We start from the raw sequence: 27,473 nt of genomic DNA, 5'->3' as shown, positions 1-27,473 counted from the left end.
GTAGGAATTATTGTGGAGCAGTACCTGGAAAAGGAACTATTACTCAAATTGGCACTTCTAGTCTTATATCAACAGGCTAAATCAGAAATGCAAATCAGATACCTGATATCTTGGTGTGAGCTTGCTTTTAGGGGAAATAGTAACTTGTGATCATGAATCTTTCTTGCTCATTCTGCAAAAAAATGGACACTAGGCACTGGAAGACATTTGCAGCTCATGGCAGGTATAGATCTGCTGCTCATTAAATAGAAAAAGAGAATTTGCTGGAGCCAGAAAGATGCTGTGTTATTCATGTTAAGCAATGGACTAAGGTGTCCTCTGTTCCCCTGGTTTTGACACTGCTTAAGGGAAGCCAGTTTGCAAGTACTGCAGCTGGAAAAAACATCCTGGAATGAAGAGTTGTGTGGAGAATAAACAGCAGATGACCTGAAAGACTCAGGGGTGGAGGAGCATTTTGTAAGGCATTTTTAGTGATCTTTTTATTTATTTATTTTCTTCACCTGTTTTTATTATTTGCATGCAAGTTTTTATCTCTGTGAACTATTTGGCACTTGGCTTTGTCTTTTAAAGTGAAGCCAGTAACCCAGTCTTCTCCTGACCCAGTTCTGCCATTGCACTGAAATCTAGTTTTTCCCTTTATGCACTGCATGTCAGTCCTTCAGGTACAGTTCTGCAAGCTGGCAGTGCCATTCTCCAAGTTTTGTTATGTGATTTAATGGCATGCTGGCTCATGTAATCACCATATTGTATGAAAGTTAAGAGTTGGCAAGATACAGCCCTTGGCTTCAGATGGGCAATGCTCAGTATGCAGTATGTAAACACAACACCCATTTATTAGAAGCAAAGGAAGGAAAAAGCTCCCTACACAATTCCATTTGAGTGTTGTGGGAGCTGACATGAAAATGAAAGTGCTTGTTCTCGCCATGGTCTTTGGTGTGCCAAACCTGAGATTAGTCAGCCTTTTAAACACACTATAAACCACTTGTTCTCTGTTGGTTGTGTTTTTCTCCATATGTTTATGGGAAAAGGAGATGGATGAATGTAAGGTGAGTGGCAAGGGGTAGCACTTCTCCTTAATTTTGTTTTTTGGCCTTTGTTTGTATTGCCTACCCAGTCATATGTAAACCTGCAAAACTGAATTTTTGTAAATATTATGCATGCTGAAATAACTGGCTTCAGGGCACATATGAAATATAGATTTCTTTGCTGGATGGTTTTACTTATTGACAAATGTAAATAGTATTAGACATGTATTAGTATGTGAATGAAAACATGAGAAAACAAAAATGGTGTTAAGTATTTTATTTTATTTAAGCTGGTAGCATGTTTAATATCAGGGATCATTGATAGTATGATAATGAAGGCATTAATTCTACTGTATGTCTGAATAAAAGCCTGTTTAGGAGTCCAGATTAATGAACACTTTGGATCATATTAGTATGAAATAGTAGGAAATAATTGTCATCTAATTTCCTACACTTATCTAATAACCACTGGGTGAATGATTGGTTGCTGTTTCTGTTTAAATCATGTTTAAATTATACAAGGTAGATGGATACAGTAATGATTTTTAATCTCATTAGGAATTTTCTGCTCTATATGTATTTTGCCATTATTGGTGCTGTGTAGAGCAGACCTGACTTTGCAAAACGGTGTGCTCCACAGTAGAGCTGTAAAGCAGTAAGAACCATAAGGGATATGGTATATGAACTATATTCTTCAGGCAATATCTGCCGTGATATCTTAGACCTGATGCTATTTTCACCTTGCACTCAAAGTGGGGAGGTCAATCCTTAGCTTCGAGCTATTTCATCACCACTTGAAGCTACAGTTAAGAGTGAGACCATGTGGTGCAGGCAGGGGGACTGGGTGCAGGCTCCTCTTTTGCAGGGCCGTTAGCTGACTGCTGCTTCACAGTGGTCACTGGTCCTGGAAGGATCTCTCAAGCAGGTCTTCTGAAAGGTCACCTTTCACTTACCTACCAGCCCTAAACTTTCACTGATGCTAAAGAACACTTGTAAGCATTCAGAGGCTGCAGTATTTGGTTATTTTTCTTCACTTCTGCTGCAAAACCAACACAATGGAGAAGTGCAAGTTCAGGACCCTCAAGATCATATTTGGCCCAAGCCACAAGAGCCACCCATTCTCCCACTTGTGATTTGGCACCTCTACAACAGTCATTCACATGGATTTGTTAGTGTTCCAGTGAAGAATTTCTAGGAGTCCACTTGGGTATCTCAGTCCTCTTCTACCTTCACTGGCTTCTCACTGGTTTTGGGCAGCAGAGCTGGGAAATCAGGGAGTGATGTTGTGTCCTGGCAGCCTTGGAGCTGGGCCAGGCAGTGGGCTACACTCTTCAGCTTAGACTGATGCTCTGCAAAGTCTGCAGATTTAGTCTGGGCTGTCACAAAAGGATGCATGTATGGTCTACAGCATCAACCTTCGGTTTGCAAACAACCTTGATTCAATCCAGACTGAAAAGCTAATCTAGAAAAATTTACGTGAACATATGCACCATAGAGAGACACATTCACATATTTTCTTGGGTAGCATCCTTAGTCTCTGGGAAGGTTCTGACTATCTAGTTTATCTTGTTGAAGCTGTTCTGTTGAAGGTTTATTTGTTCAATGTGGAGGGTGGCTTACACGTGAGCTAAGAATGCGGGGGAGACTATTTCAGACCACAAGTCCTAATTCACAGATTGTGAATCATTCCACCCTCTGAACTTCCATTCAGAAAGTTTTAAGCATTTTCAAGTTATAGTCTGAAAATACCAGTCTGTCTGTCATATCTGTTCCTGTAGTTTGGCCAATCCCATGTGACTGAACCTAGCTTCAATCACCTTAACTGTCTTAGTGACAATAAACCTTTATCCAGTGTCTTATTTAGCAGGCCTGCCTTTCATTTGTTCTGCTGCCATCAGCTCCAGGGACATCAGTTCACTGACAGTTGAGGCCAAGGATAAATTTAGTCCAATTAGCTCTGTCATCTCTTCTTTAGGTATATCTTGAGAAGTTTTCAGAAGCATCCTAAATACAGCTTTAGAGATATATTAAGTGTATGCAGCGTATTTATTGTGGACCTAGATTCTGCATTTACTCTTGCTGGAATCTCTGTAGTTGATGTAGTCAGGATGACTTGTACTGATAACCTTCCAGGTCTTTCCTCCTAAATGAATTACACTGGTTTGTAACTTTCTTATTAGCTTGTGCTTGCTTCCTAGCAGCAGACCAAGGTATGTCTTCCTTTTATGTTTGCAGCATGATACATCCTTGCTGGATGGATTCTTTCGTCTGTTTGGTAACACATGACCCCTAATTACTTTTGGAAAAAAGTTATTCTGGCAGTATAAGTCAGACTGTAAAACTAAGTTGTGCATGTCCTGGCAATCTATCTGTTTAAAACACAAAATTAACTCAGTGCAAACCATAGAGCAACTGCTTTTGTAAGAGTTGTTCCAGGACAAAAGAATAAGCTTCATGATGTGTATATAGCACATTCTGAAAATATGGTGTAATACACTGATATAAAAATTTCATTTAAAAGAAATTAAATATTATATTAGTATATAATACTGATATAAAATAATATATCATGTTTAATGTTGTAAGTGCTTGTAAATGTGAAGGGTTTAAAGTGTGTAGAAAAGTTTCTTTCTCCATTTCATGTTGGTCCAAAATAATTCCTGTCTCTTTATGGGGACCTCATAATTGTGTGAAGTGGGAGTATGATATCAAGGTGCTGGCTTTTGTGGTCTAACTGAAGTAAGACACTAAGGAGTCAGGCATGATACATTTAAATTAATAATATGCTGTATATATGCAAAATAATTCACTAAATGAAAAGAAGTGCTTAGAAATTTAGGGAGGTTGAAATTCAAACATGCTAATAGTCTGTTGTAAAAAAATTCTAAGTTCCAACCCTCTAATTTCCACCCTCCATTTGCTCATTATTAAGTGAACTCAGCAAAATTTGTCTTTTTCATTAAATAACAAGCAGACAACATTATGCATTATGTCTCTAAACTGATACAGATCTTAATGTCAGTTCTTCCTGAGATTTGTTTTTCTTTTACTACTTTGAAGCAGGCAGGAATAGGAACATTAGTCAGCCAAATGAATTTATGAAGCTTGTATAACACTGCTTGGCACCCTCTTTCGTTTGGATTAAAAAACATGTACCTGAATAAACAGAGCTTTTTGGTGGTTATTTTAAAAAGGAGGGGAAAAAATGTATCTCCAGTATCATAATTGGTGTCTTTTTCAAGGTACTGTGGTTCAGCAATGTGTGGATTGCATTTCTGTTCTAACAGTCAAAACTACCAGTGCTGTATTTGATGCCAGTTTAAATGATTCTGATGGGTAGTGCTTTATTTTCTAGGAAATGCAAACTTGTCTTATAAACCATAAACTTACATACTGTCACTGAAGGTGCTTTGATCTTCTGTATTATAATCCCTGGCTAAGAATGTGCCTTAGATTTGCCATGCACTCTCTAATAATTCTGGCCATAATTGTAGTCTGTTCCAAACTGTTTAGATATATTTCTTCAGTGTTTGTTCCATTAATAGTGTAATACTAGGCAGTGCTTCAGGCTACTAAAATCAGTGAAAATCTTGTTATTTTTAAAAATTGACTCCAATCTCAAGTCAGATGGTGTTCATAATACTCCATCCATTTTCTTCTGGATTTTTCTTTCCTATCATCATAACTCAAGGCCACATCTGAAAATGACTGCAAGTTTCTTCTGCTGTGTTTTAGTCAGTGTTCTCACCTCTGGCAATAGAACTTCTGCACTTCTAGGACCCACGTTACTGAATATGTGTCTGTCAGCATCTTGTTTGCTCCTGTACAGCTTAAGCTTCATCTCCAGCGTATGTTCTCGACATTTTTTATGGCATTTTTATTTCTCATTACCTTTTGGGGCCCACTTCCAATATTAGTCCTCTGAATAACCTGTTGCCACTGTATTTTGCATCATCTTTGTAGAAACAAAGTCTCTTTGGACAGGATTAGAATGTATCCATTGTTCCATGAAATATGTTGGGTTTTTTGTTTTACAACATTTGCAATCTATTATTACAGTTAGGAAGAGCCCTCTGAAATACTGGTCTGCCATTTCTAGAGATGACAATGCCTTTTTTCGCTCTAAAGTAAGTAATTTTCTTAATATATTAAGAAAATTCTTGCGCCTTTTTTTTTTTTTTTTTTTTTTTTTAAATTTTAATGGTCAGATACTTATTGAGACCAAAGGAAATCCTTTTATTGCTTTCCACTGTACCTCCCAGCTTTTTTACCTAACCAAGTGAGAAATACCTGACTTGGTGCTTTCATTTTACTTTTAAAAAAGTCTGATCTAATAAGTTCTTTGCACAATTGAGGTGAATTTCTATCTTCTCTTCTCATTTCTATCTTCTCATTCTCCAGTACATTAAAATAAAAATCTTACATGCAGGTTTTAGGGATCAGCTAAACATTTTCCAGTAATGGTCAAATTCTCTACAGTACTCTTGGTCATTTCCCACTGTAACAGAATGTTGTTGACATTTGCAAATGGCCTGAGACATATGTGAAGTTAATCTGCTTTTAGCCTACTAAAATCTGGTTTATTTCTATTGAAACATGTCCATTTCATCCAAGAACATTATTTCAGTTACTGTTGAAATAGTACAGTATTGTTGAAATAGTACCTGTTCAGAGTGCTATTTATCCAAAAAGAACAATTATGTTCTTTTTGGCTTTATTCAGTGTGCTGGAGTCATCTTCATAACATGCATATTCCATTACTTATTTCAAAGTAAATGGCACAAGTCCTGTAAAAGTGGGAAGATTTTTTTCCTGTAAAAATTGATGTGTCACTCAAGTAAACTAGCTAAAAAATTGTATCAATTATGAAAATGCATAACCAGTCTTACTGGAATTTTAGAGTGTAGACATTAAAAAGTCTATGATATGAGGAGATTTGCCCTAATTTTCTCAACAACGGGTTATACTTTCTGTGAGATTAATTATGGAAGCCAAAGAAATTTCATACTCAGCCATGCAAATTAATGTCTCTGCTTTAATAAGAATAATCCTAGGAAGTATTTGAGAACTAGGTGTAAAAAAAATCCAAGAAATCATATTATATTGTGTCAATATTTGTATGAGTTTTTCTATCAGCACATCTGTAACAAGGATGCTGTTGAACATGTACCAGAATAATTTCACTACTGACAGTTGCCATTCTTTCCAATTCACATGGATATTTTGACCAAATGTAAAGCTCTGTGTCACACTGCAGGCAATTTACAATTCCATTTTTGATGAGCAACCCCTGTGAAAGTTATCAGTAAAAGTAAGGTAAAATAGCTGTTTTGTCAAAGTGTTGTATTCTGTTGTATTGTTGCAGATGCTGTGAGAATACCTAATATTTCATATCAGTTATTTAACAAAATTCATAATGTGCTACTGGTGTAAGAGTTATGTTTTATAGGCATCTGTATCTAACAGGCATTTATATTTCTTCAAAATTGTACAGACTTAGGGAGCTTTTTTTCTCAGATTTTTTTATAAGCAGTTATGTGTGCATTTCCATAGTCATACCAAACTGTAAGCTGAATGACTTAACTTCTTTTTGTAATGTTTACCCCATAATTTCTGTGTTTTTTAAGGAAAGCCAGAAGTGTTTAAGTCTAGATATTTACAGTTCTCTCTAGTTTGCATAACTCAAACAAAAACATTGAGATATCATATGAATGGCCTTCATATTAATTCTGTGGTCACAATTCTCTGATGATGAAATTTGCTGGGATTTATCCTGTGTCTCTTAAGCTGAGAGTGCTTGCACATCGGTATATATCATAGTAAAGTGCCTGCTCTTCCTAGAGGATTGTGGGGAAATGCTGGAGTACCAGAAACACTTTGATGGAAGTTGTAGTTGTTAGTCTATTCAAATCCCAATTAAAACCAAAAGCAAACAAACAAACAAACAAACAAAAAAACCTCCACCAAATACCCTCTAAACCCATCCACAAACCATCAGGATATTAAAAATACAGTTTGTGTGAACAGATGTAAAGTGCAGGATATAAATTGTAAGTCGGGTTAATTTTGTAGTAGAGACAAGGTGATTATAACTTCATAGAAATAGGAGAACATGGTGGTTTTTTTCATTTCCTTAAATATATAGCATCTCTTAACATATAAACTCTTAATTCTTGTCTTTAGAATTAATGAATATTTCCAGAGTTGAAAAGAATTTTTCTTACCAGCTTGCTTCTATTGTTGCATTGCTAGCAGACCTTGCTGTATTTTATTTACTTGGTAGAAGGCAGATGGGAACTCTGTATTAATAAAGTTCAATGAAAGGAATAGAAAAGCCCAGTTCCTGTAAAAGAAGTGCATTCAATGCACTAAATATATTTGTTTCAAAATGCATGAATAAGGAGAAAGAATGGAAACTACTCATTTAAATCCTTAAAAATAAAAATAGCTAATAAAAAACCGAAGTAGCCCCATAGTGTATCTCTCTTATCATAACAGTTTAAGGAAAAAAAATATTTAGGACAGAAAGAAAAGTGTAGGAACAAGTCATTAATTTGTAACATGGCAAAAACCTTAAAGGTAATGTTCTCTAATTGTCAGTAACCTCATATAGTTCAATCTGGTAATAGGGTTCACAGATTAATAACAACATGTGCAAGCTACATAAATTACTCAGGTTAATTGAAACTAAAAGAGATTCTGAGGAACTTTGTAAAGGTTTAGAGGAGATGGGAGAACAGATGGCATGATGGCAAGTGGAGTGTGTTGTGTTGAAGAGCAAGGGGGATGTATTTTGGAAGGAATGTTTTGAACTAATTGTAACTGAATTAATAATGGCAGTTTCAGTTACTTCTAAAAGCTACTTACAGGCTCTTATTTATGTTCTTGTAGCAATGCTTCACCAGGAAAATAAATTAAAAATCCCTATATTGTGCCCATATTAGAAAAATTTTGACAGCATATCAGGATGCAGTGGAAGCAGAAAGAGAAATTTGAGAAGGGACTGCTTTTATGATAATGGTTATTAGCCGTCCTGAAAAATGTTCTAGTTTTCCCATTGAAAAAAAGAGCATAACAGAAATAGGCATCTTAAAATTGGCAAAAGTATTATAAGGGAGCAATTTGCATATGAAGAGAAGTCTCTCTTGAAAGTTGATCACAAGAAACTACTGAATGATATGCAGGAAGTAGTAGAGAGAATGATTGCTGGACATTACTAATCCTTTCTTGGTACAAGAATAAGTAAGTATTTGACAGAAGAGGCTAAAACAGGCAATGCTGCCTTAACACAAATTTACCAGTCTGGAAAGGTTTTTGACACTAGATATAATATAGTGCGGCTTGATGTATATTAAGAGTGAGCCCACGAGGTCACATCCAGAAAGGGGTAGTCCTAGTCTTCTCATCTTTGCACATCTCATTTCCTCCTCCACTCATTCCTGAGGGATTACTTTTTGTCTCTGAGCTGAATTGGCTAGTCACTGTCTTTGAATTTACTGGCTTGCTTAGGGGTCGGGTGAATGTCAGAGGGAGGGAAGCTGCAGAGAAGGAGCCCTCTCTCAGCAGCAGGGAGCTGTTAGATGGCTTCAGACCATCTCATTAGCCTCGACTGAAGAAAAAGGGATTATACCCTTAAGTAGGTAAAACACCATGGTTATTTTAGTTTATGTGTGCATGAAATGTTTCTTATCATCTAATTGATGCAATTCAGAAGAAATTTTTATGTAGGCAATATATTCTGTGAATCTGAATGATCAAGTTTCTTCAGTTTTCAGTGGGCACCAGACCAAACATCTACTGATCTGACACTTCTTATTTTCCAAATCTTCATTGCCTTAATTGTACAAGTCAGATTTGGCCTAATTATAAACTCAGTTTCATATACAACCATCTGCCAAAATTACCATCTGTAACAATTCAGCCTTTAGCTTAGAGGAAAGGAAAACACTTTAAGATACATTGTAGCTGAACTTCAATTACATGTGAAAGTAACGACAGCTGAGATGTTTATACTGAAAGATCATTCTTGTAGCACGTGACTATCAATGTGAGAACTCAAAATTTTATGTAAAGTTGTTGTGCAGCTCTAGGCATTGAAAACCACTGGAGTTTCAGTGCAACATTCCTGAAAGATACTCCTGTGCAGCACTTCACTGTTAGCAGGAAAAAGCACTTAAAAGGGTATTTGCTTGTAGATGTGCATAGGAATTAAAAATATGCTTGAGTTTTGCATGCAATAATGCAGTTGCTGGATTTTTGTGTTAAAGGAAGCATTTTAATCAGTCCCATCCTATTTTTGCCATCTTAAACTTACATTTTCTTGGAAAAACCTTACACATGGGTTAAAACCTTGAAAATGGCCATTCTGACAATTTGCTTTCTTAAAAAAACCCCCAAAAACAACATGCATCTCAGGAAATAATTTCAGAGAGAATTTTTAAAATTAACAATGACATGATGCATTTTATTACATCTTGAAAAAGGAATTGATGCTTGTTTTCTACTGTAAAAATTTGCAGTTGGAATAATAACAACAACTAAAGTATATTTGGCATACGAAAATGCTTTTGATTTAAATCAAAAACCTGAAAAAATATAGTTGATTTTTTCCTTACTAATATACTAATGTAATTACTTGAAGACAAGGCATAATATGTTTGTAATTCCAGCATGCTGAGGTAAATGGCTTATTGGCTGCCCAGTGCTTACGTTGTCTTGCAAGCATACTTAAATGTTTTGAAGATTAGTTTCTAATTTGATGTGGCTCTTACCTGATTTATCTGCAGTCTCACAAGCTTCAAGGCATTTGAGAATAGTCTCATTCTTTTGTCTATTGCTTTGGATAAATATTCTTTTCACAAAAAATATAGATCCATTCTTCATGTACTTATATTCTAATAACAGTATAAATGTAATGCATCCTTTTACAGATCATTGCCTTAAAGCTAAATTGTTCACTTTGGTTTTGTATATGTATATGTATATGTCTTTGTTCCTACGAAGACATGCAATTCAAATTATGTAGGAAATAAAATGTCTGACTTGAGACAACTGAGTTGAAATCAGGATCTGGAAAAAGTTATGGCACTTGTGGGGCTTTTTTCATGGTTGAAAGTGTTTTAAACCTGATTTTGCCTTCCTCTGTGTTATTTGTAAACAGCTGAGATAAACTTGCATGATTCTCATTAACATTTCTTGGAGCACTATTAGTATATGCAGCTCAACTTCTCAAGTAAATTGATAAGAAGTACATATTCAAGATCTAGTGAAACTTCAGAAATGTATAGTTTAGGGGAGGTGGAAGCCTAGCAGTGTTTTTGTGATCAGCTCATTGAAACTTTGTTTGGTGTTTGACGAATATGGAATCACGGGCTCCAAGGTTTTGAAAGAAAAGATTTAAATTTACGCATTTCCCAGTGAAATACCTTGACAGACATTATGCTGGCTAATGGTCAGGTAGCTACTGTACCAAGAAATGCTCTGTACAAAGAACAGAACTTTTGTTGTGACAAAGATGTTCAACATGTTGAAAGTCCTCAGGGATTTTCTTGTAGCTCTTGATGAAGGAAGATGAAAACCTAAACACTAAGGACAGGAGATGCAAGTTTCATCTTTCACTTTTTTGGGTATTTTTAGTATGCTGGCTATTAAGCAGCTTGCCTGTAGGTGCTTTCAGTCTTTTCCCCTGACAAAGTGTCTTACCATAACCTTTGGCAATTTTTGTAAAAATTGACAATAGATAATTGTTAAATGTCTACAGGGGCTGTTTATGGCGCCAGAAGCTGACTTCATTGCCTAACATGTTTGTTTGAAACAGACAGACCACGATATGGAAAGGATTATGTATTTTATTTAAATCTCAAACTGTTTCTAGCAAAAAAGGCACTATTTTGTTGAATTTTCCTCATTCATTCTCTAGTGGCACAGTGTACAAGGTGCTTTTAAAACATAGCATTCAGTCTGCAAAGTCATGTTTCTAAACCATGAATGGCACATCATTAATAGATATTATGTGGGATATAGTAAAATTTGCTATTAAAAATAGTGAAAAGGAGCAGAAACACAGGCTTCACTATGGAGGGCCATAACCTTGCCCCATTTCTGCAGATGAGTTGTGTAATGGCACTCCCTCATGCTATAGGAAATCGGTCTGTTCAAAATACTTTTAATCCTTGATACATGCCCCAAGGTAATAATTTAGGTTTAGAATAATGCTTATAAAAGTATCTTTTGAATTCTGAAAGAATGAATAACAGTTTTTATTACTTATGTTTAAAATTTTAGATGTCACTACTGATAATAGAAGGAAACCTAAAATATCTCTTATTTATTTCACAAAAGATCTAATGCAGCTGTAGAGCAGAATGACCTTCTTTCAACAGTGTTGTAGTTGGTGTTAATAACTTTCACCACAGGCCTGGCTAACTATTGGGTTAGTTTGTTGTTTTATTTTTTTAAATCTCTTTGTCTTGGTTTGAGGAGGGATAGAGTTAATTTTCTTCCTAATAGCTGGTATAGCATTGTGTTTTGGATTTAGAATAAGAATAATGTTGATTACATGCTAATGTTTTTAGTTGTTGCTAAGTAGAGCTTGCCTAAGTCAAGGACTTCTCAGCTTCTCATGCCCTGCCAGTGAGAGGGCTGCAGGGGCACAAGAATCTGAGAGGGAACATGGCCAGGACAGGTGACTGAAACCAGCCAGAGGGATAGTCCATAGCATGTGCATGCTCACCATATGAACTGAGGGGAAACTGGCTGAGGGCCACTGCTGCTTGGGAACTGGATGGTCAGTAGGTGGTGAGCAATTGCAATGTGCATTACTAGGTTTTTATATTCTAATTATTTTGTTACTATTGTTACCCTTATTATTTTCTTCTTTTTATGTCCCCTTAAATTGTCTTGATTTCCACCTATGGGTTTTCTCACTTTTACTGTTCTGATTCTCTCCCAGTTCCCACTGTGGAGGAAGAGTGAATGAGCAGCTGTGTGGTGCTTAGTTGCCATCTGGGGTTAAACCACAACACTCTTCAAAATACAAAATCACTTTCCTCACCAATATGTATGTTACACCATAATTTGAAAAGTTCTCAGCTGGGGTTTATAGGGGATCAAAGTGAAAACATTTTATTTCCTGTTTCAAACCCTTTTAAGTTGATGCAGGTGCTGCTCTCTGGAATATATCCAAAGAAGCCAGCTTTTGTGAAAAGTAAATTTGGAATACTTTTTATGTCAATAGTTACTTATCAATGGGAGAAACTGCTCTGACTAATGAGGAGGGATTCCATTTAAAGGTTGCATGACTTAGTGTTGTTTTGCTTGCCTTCACTTCAGAAGCAAACACCTGGTTGGAGACTACACCCATTGTGACAGTTGTAACAATACTTAGTAAGAGTTAGGACAATCCTTTATTTACACTTTTTAGAGAGGAGAGTCTGTGAAACTAAGATACTGTAGAAAGCAGAGAAATAAAATTTGTAAACTGAGAAGAGGTAAGAGAGAAAATTTTGTTTTATTTCCACGAGATTTGGGGGGAGTTTATGTTGCTTTTTTGTCATGAAGCAATGAAAGTCAAATGGACTTTTTAATTATGCATAGTAAAGGCTAAAATAGTAGGGTTGATTTTCATAAGTACATGAAGACAACACACCAGAAAGATGGGGGTATAAGTACACAAGCCAAGAAGCAGCATTGCCATGAGAATACTTTGATATAAACTACTGCCACTTGCACTGGACAGTACCAGGCTTTTAACCATCAGAACAGTGAAGATCTGGGATGATTTCCCAAGATTCACTTCAGATCCTGTTTAGTTCTAAACACCTCACTACAGAAGGGCAGCAGAGCTGGTGAAGGGTCTGGAGAACAAGTCTTAAGAGAAACTTAAGTCTTAAGCTAAGGGATCTGGGGATTTGTTTAGCCTGGAGAAAAGGAAGCTCAGAAGAGTGATACATTCTCTACAGTCACGTGAAAGGAGTTTATGGCCAGGTGAGAACTGATCTCTTCTCCCAAGTAATGAGCAATAGAACAAGAGGAAGTGGCCTTAAGTTTGTGCCATGGAGAGTTTAGATTGGACATTAGCAAAATTTTCTTCACCAAAATGGTGGCCAAGCACTGGCACAGGCTGTCAAGGGAGGAGTTATCAAAGCTGGAGGTATTTTAAAGATGTATAGATGTGATGCTTAAAGAAATAGTTTAGTGGTGGCAATGCTCATTTTACAGTATTTTCCAACCTGAATGATTCTGTGATTATTCCCTCCAATCCTATTTTAATCCACTCTTTCTATTTGATTTTATCTATTCCTATTAAAAATATAAGCGCTCTTACCAAAGGAGTGGGATACAAAAATATGTTATCTGGAGCCTACCTGTCCCAGGAGTTACCTGAAGCCCACAGTAACTTTGAAAACTGATACCTGCCATGGCATGGAGTAGATAAAGTTACTGAAGAGATTTATACTCCAAGAATGCCAATCTTCTGAATGTTTGTCAAGGAGGACTGGCTAAACCTATCCCGGTATGTTGGAATTCAGGTTACTGATGTCATTTTCCTTTAGTAGCAGATGATGCCAAAGACATTCTGGATGGATTGCAGAGGACCACATTTGCCTGGTGTTGGTCATGAGACCTTCACAATGAGAGAGGGAGTGAGAAAAGCTTCTAGGGCTGCATCCCACGACAAAAAACGTATCATTAATGCAAACTCTATTTCCTCACGTTATCCTGAGTGTTCTTGTAGATCACTAATGTCGAGAGCAACCATAAAAAGTCAGGAAATGGAAAGTCTTAGCATATGTAGTGATGTGAAAAAATGTCATCCATCAGCACTGTCAAAGCTCATACTGGTGTTGGCATATCCAACAGCTTCAAAGAGTGTTCTTTAGTCAAAGGTAACCTTGTAATTCTAAAAATGTAACACAGTTAAGGTAGGTGCATGAAACACAGTCTCGACTCTACTGGCATCTGGTTTCAGTCTGTATTCAGCAATTACCCTTTTGTAACGAGGTCTCATATCAAACAAGTCAGATAAGTTAGTTCTGGATTTATATCCCTATAAAGATACAGTGTCTATGAGGGATGTTATCAAAAAAATTCAGAGTCCAGAAACCAAACAGTGTATTTCTGAGAATATGTCTTTGGCTTAAAATTAAGTTGGCAATTCTGTGAGTTATATTTCAAAAATTATTCCCCACTTATAGAAAAAAGTATAGAAGGATTGAAAATAAAATTTAAAAAAAAAAAGCACCTAAACTCCTTTTCATTTTGTGTAAGAATTTTTTTTCCCTGATGTTTGCTTTCCACAGGTTTGAACATGAACTGAAAACTCTTCAGATTTATATTGCAGTTTATTTTCTAGCAGTTTCTGTGAATGAAAGAGTAAGAATCCACTTAAACAAGTTTTGTTTCATACTAAGAATGATATACAAGGGAGGACATTTTCATCATGTGCATGGCTTCTAGTGTATGCCAAGTATCAAAATCACTGTTGTTTTCACTTTTCTAGATGATTTAATTTATTTTAATTTATTTTGCCATAGTAATAGTTCTTCCAACCCAAACACCGTATAATTTGTAGCAGATGGTTAGAATTAAGGATCCAGTACAGAACTTCTGTAACAAGTCTTATTTCTTTTCCTTTACTGGTGCTTGAAAGCCCAAGATTAAAGAAGATTGCTTGGTGTATTTTTTCATTAAAATTCAAAAGAATATTCAATATAGTGGACATTTTTTTGCATGAACTTGGCAAACAAGCAAGACCTCTGAAACAGATCCTTATAAAAAATCTTTAATTAAGTATTTTGTCTAAGAGAATGTCTTTTCATTCCCTGAGGAAATCACATCATCCACCTCCATACAGTGTGAGGAGCTTGTCCTCCCTGCAAAGATAATCTTGTATGTTATGTTGTCTTCTCCTTTAAATTACTTAAAAATGCTTTTGGATCTATGCTAGAAAACTCTTCCATAAGTTCCCAGCAGGGGAAAAAAAAGGCAACTTCCTCTTTAAAGTTTGTGGGAGGTTTTGTTGAGTCAACTGAAATCTGGTCTTCTGTTTTGATTGCACATGTATTTGGATTCTGTGCCTTTGTTACAGAACAAGAAAATATTGGTCATTATCACTCTATAGATAGAAAGATGAAAAATTTCAGTATCGATCCTGGATGTTTGCTATCAAATTTTACAAGAAGTGGAAAAGAAAATCTCTCTTGCCAGTACACGTCCTAGAAAGACTGCTAAGTGCAGGACATCTGGACATGCTCCTAATCTCTGATTTGGATTTAATAGGAAGATTTCTTTCAAAATATAGAAGTTTTAAAATTTTTATCCAAAGCTGAAGCACTTTTGTCCTTTAAGTCTCTTGGCTCTTTTACAGAACTAGAATGCCACCTGATGGATTGTTATCAGTAAATATTTATTCAGGAGCTTTTAACATAAGTTCCAGAGGCAACATTTGTGTATAATTACCTGTCTCTTGGTAACTTCACTTCCCAGTACCTGGGAACTAAACAAACTGGCAGTCATCCAGGACAAGTTTGCATCCAGGACAGGATGCATGGAAACTGCCTGAATCCCTGATTGTCAAGTGAGATTAAAGAATGGACAAAATTCATAATGGATCAGATAACATTTTTAAAGAACCAGAGCTTATATTTTTAGAACAGCCAAATATTCTGCAATCACATCTTTACAGAGATTTAAAATAAGTATGTTAATTTACACATTAAAAAGACTTTTTTTGAAATTTACTGAATGCAATTGCAAAATACCTGAATTCCATTGATTTGCAGGGCAAACTGTATCAATTTACATTTCTTGCTTATCACATTCATCTTGGGTTCAGCTGAAACACACAAACCAAACTCAGCAGGAACTTGGGTGCTCCTTACCAAGTGCAACAGTAGCACATTTGCTGGAGCAGCCAGCTGCATCTGTCAAGAAGAGCTGGAGGGGTACAGAATAATAGCACTTGCCTGAGGTCATATGAAATGAAGCTGGCATATAGTCTTAAGCAGCTTCCCGGTTTTCCCAAGGTCTGGATGGTGGGAAAGGATGGTGTGACTCGTCATTTTCTCAGCACTGTTAAGACTACATATCTTAAATTTGTCTGATTCAGGAACTGGATGTGCATAACTTGGCAGAACTAGAGAATGGTTTCTCCTTCCAGCTGAAAATGAAAAATACTGGAGAAAAAGTAGTTCTGCATTAGCACTTAACAGACTTGAGACTACCTTTTATCCATTGACCTGAATAGAATTATTGCCAGTTCATTAAGAGTGTACCTTAGAAGGGAACTGGCCCATAAGAATCTGAATACAGCAATTGGCTTTGCTTTTGCACATGGCTGGTGGAGTCTAGCAAGTGCCACTTTAACGTTCTGCCACCAAATGAACAGTTAGATGAAAACTCCCATTCTTGTCATTCTAGGAGTCCCCTGTGGATACACAAGTGACAGCAAAGGTGTGGGGAAGAAGTTCTAGGGTTGAGAAAGTCACAGAAGGGGAAGGGCAAATACAGTATCATCACAAAAAGACTGAACAGCTGTGAAAGCAGGTTGCTTGTTGAACTCATTTGAATGTAGGTAGCAATGGTACCTCTCCCTGCTTATATTTGTAGCACAAACTTATTAATTTCCTTCCCCTTAGCCCCTTGAAGTATCCTCATATTATGTATTTTAGATATTATATGCAGAACTGAGTAGAAAATATACTGTTTTTGTAAATAACCAAATATGTGTTCAAATATTTTGTGTCCAAAACATTCTAAAACTTACTCTGAAAAAGAGTGACTAGTATTTCTGTAGTCTGTGTTTAAATCAAAACACAGAAAAATTACTCTGATACTTTCTGTTGCTTACTTTTATCATCATACTCCTTAATACACATCATTGTTTAAAAAACTGAATAGTGGTATCAGTCACTAAAAAAATTTGTATCTGGATTTTGTAATTATAACAAAGCATGGAGGGTGTGATCCAGAGATTCTTAGGTGTCTCACTCCTGCGGAGTGACTCACCGAGCATTTTGTTCGTTGGACTGCCAAAAGGTCGTTCAAAAAAACCTCACATGTTGTCTGGGGAGCTTTGCAGAAGTTAGGGTTCCCAGATGGAAGAGCATGTGTGAGATAAGGATACACATAGACATTCTGATGCCTGTTCAGGGAACATGTCTATTTTTTTACATGTTGGCTTGATGATGTAAAATGCATAAATGCTGTGAAAAATAAGGGTCAGGAGTACCGATGTACCCCTCGCTTGCCCCTTTTAGCCAGGAAGCCATAACAGACAGGAAATCAGCTCCAGTGGTGGTCTGTGCATGTGGCACTTAGGGGCATGGACTTCTGGTGAATTTGGCAGTGCTGGGTTTATGGTTGGACTTGATGATCTTAGAGGTCTTTTCCAACCTAAATGATTCTATGATTCCACGATAATTACCAGGTCGACATATCAGAGGATCACAGCTCAACTCCGGTGTGTTGGAATTACCTTGGTTCCAGGAGATGTAACCCAAGTCTGTCACTTAGAGAGCACTCTAGTTGATAGCCTGCTGTATTGGGCTAGACTAGTGCCAGTTTTCATGGACAGGGGGTGTACACTAGACTATGCATTATTCAGAGTAATGCAGTGCTACCTTCAGCTACTCTGAAGTAATTTTCTGGGTACTGGAGAGTGTGCAGAGGACACTGCCAGTTCCAAATGTGCTTGCCAAGTACTTAATTGTTTCCAGAACTAGGTGGTGATGAGTAGGTGACTTCTTTTTCCACACTTAACTCACTTTTTTGGAGGCTTGATCAATATTTGGCACTTAAGCAGTATTTAGGCATGAACATGTGGGCTATTAAAGTTAGCTCTGCCATTTGCAGGTTGGAAGGTGTCACTGAATACCATGAAAAATGGTAATTGGATCGCATGCTGTGTAAATGCTCTTCTTTCATTTAAAGATTTTTCTATGCTGGCAGTTAATTTCTTAATTGGTTTAAGACAGTTATTCCATGACTTTAATTATTTAATCTCTATCACAGCAAAATAACTAAATAGACATAAGAAAGAATTACTGTGCTTCTATGCATCTGGATGCTTTGTGGTTAAAAAAAAAAAAAAAGAAAAAGACAAGAAATATTTTCTTGCTATTAACATTTTATCCAAATCTTCCTACAAAAGGCTTTTTGAGGCATAAGTATGAACATTAAGTTAGCTGTCCATGACTGACCAACTAGTATTGTCTATAGCAGAAGTTCACAAGCTGTGTCTCAGCAAAGCAGCATGTAAACATTGTCTGAGGCCAGAAAAAAATAAATTTGGGAAGTCTGGCCCAGAGTGAATATTCTTCCACATTGTCAGCTAACCTACTTCAGCTGTGGCTTGGTTGTGGTTAATCAGATGGTTTGCTCAGGAAACTGGGCTGAAAACTTCCATGGCTAATATGATTTGAAAACAAGATGTTTTAAAATGGAAAACCCACTTATCTGTGTAGTTACTACCTCTCCCTGTGCTTGATTTTTTTTTTTTTTTTTTTTTTTTTTTTTTTTTTTTTGTGGTTTGTTATTTGCCTTTTTTTAATGACTTCTCCTTGCTTGTGATTAGAAGTGTCATAAGTGTCATCAGGACAAACTAGATATTTGGAAATGTCCAGACTTTCCAAAGTTTGGTTTATTTAACAACGTGGTATTCCCCTTGCTGCTTTCCACTTAAGGAATTAGCTGAACATTAACATGATTGTCTTTTGTAGCAACGCTGAAAGAGATGCTAAACCACTCACTCAGCAGCCTTTGTCAACACTTCAGATTGTAAATGAAGAACATAAAAGAAAAGGATGTTGATTTACACCTGAAAGGGTGGTCTTCAACACATTGGATCACTAGCTAATCTTCTAAAATGCTGTTTACTGAAATTCTAGATTGTGGTTTACAAGAAATAGTGCAAATCATTTGCAGAATAAACAAACGTATATACTTGAAATCTTTAGTTTTGATTATCCTTTTGAGTCTCATAATTAGTTTTCCCTCTTGCACAAATTTAAATATTCATTAGTTATGAGATTTCAGAATCCAAAGACAATTGAATTGTTTTTGAGCCAAAAATAGGAAGAGGCGCTTTGGTATACAGGTCTGCCTGTCTGCTATATATCTTCAATATAGTGCTAGTAGATGATGTGTGATTAAATTCTGAGGACAGCTTTGAAAAATCCCATGTAACTTAGGGGTAATTAAATATGGAAATCTTTTATGAGTACTGTGTAGGTAACTTTTATTTATGCTTAGTAAAGTATAAAATGGGCATCTCTATTCATAAAGCTATTGTTTAAGGCTCCCTTTTGTTCTGTCCTTGATTTAATTCAGTCTAATCAAGTTTTGCTCAAACAGCAGGTTTGGTCATTAGTAAATAACACAAAAATAGCTCAACTCTTTGATGTGTACAGTCCTTACATATAATGTGCCTGAAGGCATGCGTAATATAAATATTTTGTAAGTGCAAATAATTAAAAGATTTTGTATAATAGACATGTTGAAACTAGCAGTATTTTGAAAATTTTCAGTTCCTGTTGGATGACACAGAGAGAATAAGCAAGAAAAACCTCAAATAATCTTAGAATTTTCAAATCATTTGGTTTTAATAGCGGTTATAAAGTTACTATGCTTTTAAATCCCATTATTTACAGAGGAGAAAAAGTATTCTTATTTATTTATATAATTATAAAAAGCATAGTGATTTTGAGCTTCATGTATAACCTGTCTTTATATTCAGAAGTATAAAAATTGACAAAGTGCATGAAAGTTCTGGTTTTATTTAGAGTGTGCTACTGTGCTTATTAATACGACTTAGTTGATCTGCTGAAAAAAATATTTAAAAAGTTAAAGAATTCTGTTACTTTTTTGATTACTAGACTGTTAGGTTGAACATCATCCTATGACCATGACACAGTTCAGTGAACAAATTCCCTCTTTACATAGTAATCAATACTGAGGAATCCAATAAAAGAATTGTCAGTTCCTGGTGTGAACTCCACCTCCAACAAACACGTCAGGGAAAAGTCCCTGCCAGAGTAGCTGCTCAAGCACTGGTTTACTCCAAAGGGTGAACTACTCAGTTTTCATTCCTGAAAGACGTGTAGTTATTTCATTTTGGAGCTAGTTGTCATTAACTTCCTGCCTTTTTTACAGCAATTTATTTCCAAACATTGTGAATGAGGAGGTAGCCTCTTAACTTGAGGTCACCTTTTGTTTCCTCTGTGATTCTGAAGCTTATGTAGGAAAGGGAGACATATCTCTTGATCACTTAAAACCAGTTCTTGAACAGCTTTGAGCTCTATTACACTGCAAGGAACTCTCAAAGGCCCTTTCTAAAACTAGCAGTATCTTTGCATTTTCCCAGAGCTCAAATTGTTCTTATATATATAACTGCAAAGCTTTGTATAGCTTAAAATACAGAGGCTTTGTAAGATGAATTATTAATTATTCTCAGTCTTTCACATTGGTAATTATGTTCAGTAATTATTTGTTCAAATATTAAAATAAAAGTATTTCTAAATGCTAGTTTTGTTGAAGCAAGAGACATCATCAAAAGACATGTTGCATATTGCAAATGCACTTTGCTCTTACTTTTGATTTTTTTCTCTGTGGCATCTGAGGGTACAGTTTAGGGAAAGGCAAGTGCAGGCTCCTATGAAATCAGCCGTCCTGGCTTGTCTCATCTTTGACAGCATTTCAGCTGTGTCAGTTGCTTGGATCAGAGAGCTGAAAAATACTACATGAAGAAAAAATGGAAGTTGTCTGCCTGGTACAACTGACTAAACCATCAGTGCCAGTGCAAGAGGTACAGAGAGGAAGCTGGATTGTCTTCTCTACCAGCAGCCTACACTGGTGTTACCTAAATGGGTCAGGAAGCTATATTCTAAGAAAGCAAAAAACCAGTTTTACTTGTAGGATAGATACAAGATTTAAGAGATAAAAGACACATGAAAGAGATTACTCTTGTCATTTAACAGCTCTTTTAGGTAAAGTGCCTGGCACTGTTCTGTCAAATTTATGAAGCTCCTGAGCAATCTTTATTATAATTCTTTCTTAGGCCATCTAGATTACTATAATGATGCTTCGTCTTTTTAATCTGTGATTTTTCTCTTGTTTTCCTAGAGGATTGTGTCGCTGTTGTTTCATTTGCTTTGGTCTTAAATTGAAAGGTTGGAGAGCATATGAAGGCAAGGGTGGAGGCTGGAGTTCTCTACCTGTCACACAGAACAGACGGAGCTGAGCTGTATCTTAGTTGTGCAAAATAAAATTCTGATCTCAGTCCTGCCCTTATGGAGGTTGAGGAGCCTGCACAGGCAAATTCCATACTTGCTGTAAATGCACACCATCATCGGCTTTTGCTGACAGCTTCAGTCAGCTGGCACAAGGAGCTTCACAACCCGAGGCAACTTTTGATTATCCATAACTTAAATGCTTTAACATTCTGGAAATAAAGATCTGCAGTTTAAACTTGGCACAGGGCTCTGTGGGAAACCAGTGAAGCACAAGGAACAACAGAAGGCGAGGAAGTTCAGGCAGTGTAGCCAAGGAGACACCCAGGTGCATCACAGCTAGTTATCTGGTGCTTTTCTGTGTGAGTCTCACAAGCCTGTGTCAGTACATTGCATTGCTGTTTCCAATAGGATTTAGGAGGGGAATGCAGTGCCAAAGCCAAGCTGGCACTTCTGAGAGGCCAGAGCATGTCACTTGAAGAAGATGTACTGTATTGCTGTTTGAGATGTCAGTATCTGGGCAGAGTCCAGTTGTGGGTTTGCTTGCAGTTTAAATACTCACATGAAATGGCTGTGACTACGAACTTTCTCCTTTTATCTTCATGTAGTCTAGTGTAATTTTGTTCCTTTTCGTTTATCACTTTAGAGCCACAGATCTGTCAGGTAAATGACAAGTATTAATCAACTGTATTTTGATGATAAGGAGTATTGCAAAGTTTGTATCTTTCTCTTCTTTGGTGTATCTAAATTTTGCAAAGACCCAGCTAAGCATGATCCTGTGCAAGTAACCTGATGGCTCAATATTAGGTTTTCCATTAATACTCTGAAGATATTTGCTTCCAGGAAAGATTAATTAAGTGCATTTTTGTGAATTCTTGCCATGGAGATGATACTGTAATGGTACAAGAGGAGGATAAAGAGTACTGTTGCCTCTACACTTCACATATGAAAAACATTACTACAATCTATTGTTACTTCTTATTTGGCAATTGCTTTACTTGGGATTTCTTGTTTCTTTTTTCTTTTTTACTAAACAGACTTGGATTATCACTTGCTTTTGTCTTCAACTACTCCTGCTTAATCCTCTTGTCAAAGCCCAGAGATCCTGCGGGAATCCAGTCACAGATGATGTGAATGACATTGCAAAATTGGTAAGTACCTTTTATTTTATATTATTCTATATGTTAAAAAATAGTCAGTGTCTAAAGGTGCTTACTTTTCTAAGCAAAGTTAGCAATTCTGTATTAGAACTAGGGGAATTTTAAAAGAAAATCCATCAACATCTGTCACTTGAACAAAACCTTTTTTTGCAGTGAGAGTAGTTCCAGCATTAATTGAAGAGATTACCTTGACTGAAATGGAGTGTATGTTCATATGTAGTTTCCTGAATCCAAACTTCAATAAAAATCATAAAAAACCTTTATTTACTCAAACATTCCTTCAGAACAGATTGTTCCTCATGCAGATGAAAGTTTATTGTCTTTGTGTTACTGACTCACATGGAGCAGACTGGTGGCAAACAGCTGAATTGAAGCAGAAGTCTTTACCTTGGGTATATGAAAGACAAGTGCCATATATAAAAATAGTGTGATATTAGACATCAATGTAGCAATCAATAACAATTGAACAGGTCTTGCAGTCTTCAGGTGTGAGTGGTTACACGCATTATAGATTTCTCTACTTGCTCTGCCCAGAAATTTAAGTCTGAAGGACTCACAGCTTCAAATAAAAACTAAATTAATTTAAGGAAGTTTTAACTGTTACTTAATTGACCATTGCATTAACCTGAAAAACTACATCTGCTTGCAAAGTTCAATTGGTATTTAGCTCCATTGAAGTTAATAATTATGCTATTTTGCAGTAGAGCAGAATATAACACCAAAGTTTTTAAGAAATAATATATACTGAACACTGAACAAGCATATAGTCATCTGCATATTGAGTCTAGCTGAAAATTGTGGCTTCATTGTGGGAAAACAGTTGCAACATCAATGTTATTACTATCAAACTCTTAAATTGGAGCCCCTAGCATTTGCTGCCTGTGCAGTGTTCTTAACTTGTTTTCTTTGGTCCTTTTTATATACATTGGCACATAGTGTAAATCTCTAGGGATGCTCTGTAATACTACTTAAATGTTTAGCACTTCAAATTAGTCCCTTTAGGCAGAATTTTGAAGTATTGGCATATTTATTCCAGATAATATTTCATCACTTGGAAGAGTATTAAGCTTTGATGTAAACCTGTTGAAAGCATGCAAGAACAACAGAATTCCTGTGAGAGCTGGTGAAATTGTGTAGTGCAGGGATCGTAATAACTTTTTTGTCAATTATGTGTCCTGAGAACAAATGCTTTAACTTTCTCTTTAGTTTAAATTTCAAGATTGTATAAATACAGATTACAAAAACTGTGCAAGCAGATTGAATAATCACACTGTGCACTGGTTACACTGTTCTTCTACTGCCAAGTTTGAGTAGAGTGGGATTGGGCTGAGCTTCTTCAGACACCCCTCCCATGACGATGCTGTATGGTCATTCTCCCGACTTAGACCCATATCTTTCAGATCACCCTACAAATGCAAAATTGATGTCAAGTTACCAAGCAAGTTCAAAGATACTTTGGCTTGGAGAAATAACAGAGAGATGCACAAAGTCCAAAGCCCCAGACACTCTCTCTCTCTATTTTGAGTTGCATGAGTTGTTCTGAGGAAAGCCTGTCTCCCTGTTTTGTCTTTGTTAATATTTGCAGAAATAATTTCAATAAAGTCACTTGAGAATTAAAAGGATAAGGTGAAAATAAGTTTAGTACCCTCAATTTAGTGTAAGAACTCTTTGTTTCAATTAATGTGACTATATTTCAAGTTGACCATTCTCTTTTGAAATTCTACAACATGGCAACTAGACATTGAGAACAAAATTTAAAAAGTACATAAGGTTTAAAGTATTTTTAAAGCAAAACTTCATTAGCTGACAGTGTGAACATGAGAAGGGAAAAGCCTACAGAAAATAGTGACTGATCATACTACTTTGTAGCAAGTACAGGTTTTTTATGCTCTATGATCTATAACCTTAGTACATATAAAAAAGACTCCAACAAGATATTACTTAAAAATATGGTGCCAAAGACCCTAAAACTCTTGCAAATTGAAGTAAAAATTTTGTACCATCTCTGCTTATTGAAACACAATATGACCATTGATTTAAGGAATGATATTCTGATGATGTGTCTCTCTAAAATTCAACCCAATCCCTCAGCCAGTCCTCATATGACTTAGTCCCTAGACCCCTCCCCAGCTTTGCTGCCCTTCTCTGTTGTTCCTCTGGTAGTGAGGGGCCCAGAACTGGACAAAGGACTTGTGCTGTGGCCTCACAAGGGCCCGGTACTGGAAGACAATCACTTCCCTGGTTCTGTTTGGCCACACTATTGCTGATACAGGCCAGGATACCAGCGGCCCTCTTGGCCACCTGGGCACATGTTGGATCATGTTCAGCCAGCTCTCAAACAGCACCCTCAGGTCCTTTTCCTCCAGGCAACCACCATTCCCCTAGGGTAGTGTTATTGTGACAAGTGCAGGACCTGGCACTTTGCTTTACTGAACCTCAGACAACTGGTCCCAATCAACTGATCCAGCCTGTCCAGGTCCCTCTGCAGAGCCTTCCTACATTCCAGCAGATCAGCTCTACTGCCCGCCTTAGTGACTGAGTGTTCTTGGTCGCCTTATCTAGGTCATCAATAAAGATAATAAACTGATACTGCTGACCCAAGTAGTGAGCCCTGGGGAACACTAATCACCAGCTGGTTCTGGCACCATTCACCATCAGCCTCTGGGCCTGACCATCCAGACAATTATTACCCATGAAGGGTGTACTTATACAAAGCATGAGCTGCCATCTTCACCAGGAGAATGCAGTGGAAAACAGTATCAAGGGCTTTACTGAAATCCAGGTAGACAACATCAACAGCTTTTCTCTTTGTCTGGAGATCCTATTGGCCTTTAAGTAAAAGTTTTATTTTTTTGCTGATATTGTTTCAGACTATGAATTGGACTAATTCCAAAGACTCTGTGCCTGTAGAACATAGGGTCTTTAATATATATCCTCCCCTTTCACACTGAGAACAAATTGTAGCCTGGAGGATTTCACAGAAGTGTTATGTGTACAGTTATTGCTCATAGTTATTATGATGTTATCCACAAACTCTGTCACATTTGGACATAGTGATATAATAGTTGTTCTTAAATGCTTTATTCTCAGGCAGATTTTCATGTTCTTTAACCCTTTTTGTCCACATTCATGAGTATAGTCTTGTCTCTGTGTGCAATAAACTATCTGTTCAGCAGTAGTGCACAAATCCCATCACTTGCCTTAGGATATTCGCCTCTCTTCCTCCTATCTCATAACAAATTATGAGATATATTTAGTCTAGAGCCTAGATTCAGTTTGGCATGAATCCTCCTCAGAGTATGATCTCTTTCATCTCCCCAGAATGTTAGCCTTTCCTGGGCCATTTTCTCCTCACCGTAAAGTTACGTGACCATCTCTCCTCAGCCATTCAGGTCTTCAACAAAGGTGTCTCATTTGGCTCTTGATGCTTCACAGACCCTTCAAAGTTCACTTTTAAAATCTTCATTATTTTTCTTCTCATAATAGGAGAATTTTTTTGTAGTTCTCTGGACAAACAAGTATATTCTTCTTCCATATTCTTGCTGGATAAAAATCCAGTCTGAAAAATCTTTTTCTAGCTTCAGCTTCTGTAGTTTTGATTTTCTGTCTCTTCACATGCTGCTCTGACCCTTTATCTTCTACTTATTTCCTTCAAGCTGTTCCTCCTTTTTTTTCCACTATCAATGGCAAGCTTCTTGGGTTTATCTTCAAAGGTACTATTAACACTGCCTGTGTTGTCATAACACATGCTGAGTTTGCCCTCAGCTTCTCCTCATTATTTCCATGGCATCCGTTACACTGTTTGTGGCTGCAGGAAAGATGAACTTGATGAACTCCAGGCAGATTCCCGTCCTCTTTCTATCTCATGCTAAGATTCTTCAATTATGAATCCATATCCCTCATTTGGCTTTTTCTCCAGTATGTTTTACCCCCTCCCACACACACATTTCTACTGCAGTGCTTGCTAAACAGTGCCACATTTCCCTACCTAGGCTTTATTTACTTGGTACTGGGCTTGCTCCAAGTACTGTAAACTCTCTGTATTGCTTGTAGAAAACTCCTGAGCATGACTGTGGCTGTGTTCTGCTCAACCTCATTGTACCTTAGGGATATGAGAACATGCCTCAGTCAAGACCCTCTGTGAATATAGATGTGAGATGTCTACTAAGCTTAAGCTGTTGGAGAATAAGGCATGCTGTGCAGTGCCTGAAAATGTGGGTCATTTGCCTAATCAACTTTGTTTTGAGTAATAAATTGAGGACAGATGTGTGGCGTAACTTGTTTTCAGTGGTTTTAATCTGGATTTTCACTAGCATCATGCTAGATTCACACCAGAAGAAAGAATTGGAAAGAAAGAAATTCAATAACCATGAGGTTTCTGAGCATTAATCAATGTAAGACCAAATCTGACTGGTATCTCTTCATTAAAAAATGATTTGTATATTTTCTGTAAGATTAAATTTATTCACATCTAGGTAATATAATTTTGTCATATGAAGAATATATCCTAAGTAAAATGATCTTAAGAAGCAGATAACAATTGAACAATCATTTTTGTTTTTTAATGGTGAGAACTTTAACAGAGCATAATTTTGGACCTATAGAGGAGGCAAGTATTTAGAGAGTATTCATTCTGCACTACTCATCATGTGACCTCCTGCTTCTTTTGTAATGAAGATGTCTGGAGGGAAGCACATTACTTGATGAGCAAGTGTTCCATATTATGAAACTGTAATTGCAGCACCTGTCAATAAAATCTGTCCCCATTGTTCGTTTCAGCACAGTAAGTCAGCAGAAAGCTGCATCACAGGAATTGTGCATTTGATTTTGTATAAGAATTAGGAATCAGTTGTATATATGTTTGTTAAATCTGAACATCAAAACCTACATATAAATAAAATTTTCACTGAGCTGTGCAGGATATACAGAATATACCTATAGATTTTTGTTTTGTCCATTAACAAAATCTAAGATACCTCTTATTCCATGAACTACTTCTCTAAAGCAATTTTCTTCTTTTGAATGTTGGAAGCCCAAACAATAGTCAGGATTTATTGACC

The 27,473-nt window shown here is 36.7% G+C and overlaps 1 protein-coding gene across 2 annotated transcripts in view; it reads left to right on the top strand.

Annotated features, from left to right (window-relative positions):
* KITLG (KIT ligand) overlaps positions 1 to 27,473 on the top strand; it is a 53,353-nt gene that overhangs the window by 3,080 nt on the left and 22,800 nt on the right. For both annotated transcript variants that reach the window (XM_066319255.1, XM_066319253.1), the window contains exon 2: positions 22,291 to 22,404. In XM_066319255.1, the coding sequence (XP_066175352.1) occupies positions 22,291 to 22,404 (114 nt within the window). The remainder of the gene's footprint in view (positions 1 to 22,290; positions 22,405 to 27,473) is intronic.

The sequence above is a fragment of the Sylvia atricapilla genome, chromosome 5, assembly GCF_009819655.1.
Source record: "Sylvia atricapilla isolate bSylAtr1 chromosome 5, bSylAtr1.pri, whole genome shotgun sequence".
Taxonomy (NCBI): Eukaryota; Metazoa; Chordata; class Aves; order Passeriformes; family Sylviidae; genus Sylvia; species Sylvia atricapilla.
The sequence above is the reverse complement of the archived record's forward strand: the minus strand, read 5'-3'. Positions and strand labels throughout refer to the sequence as shown.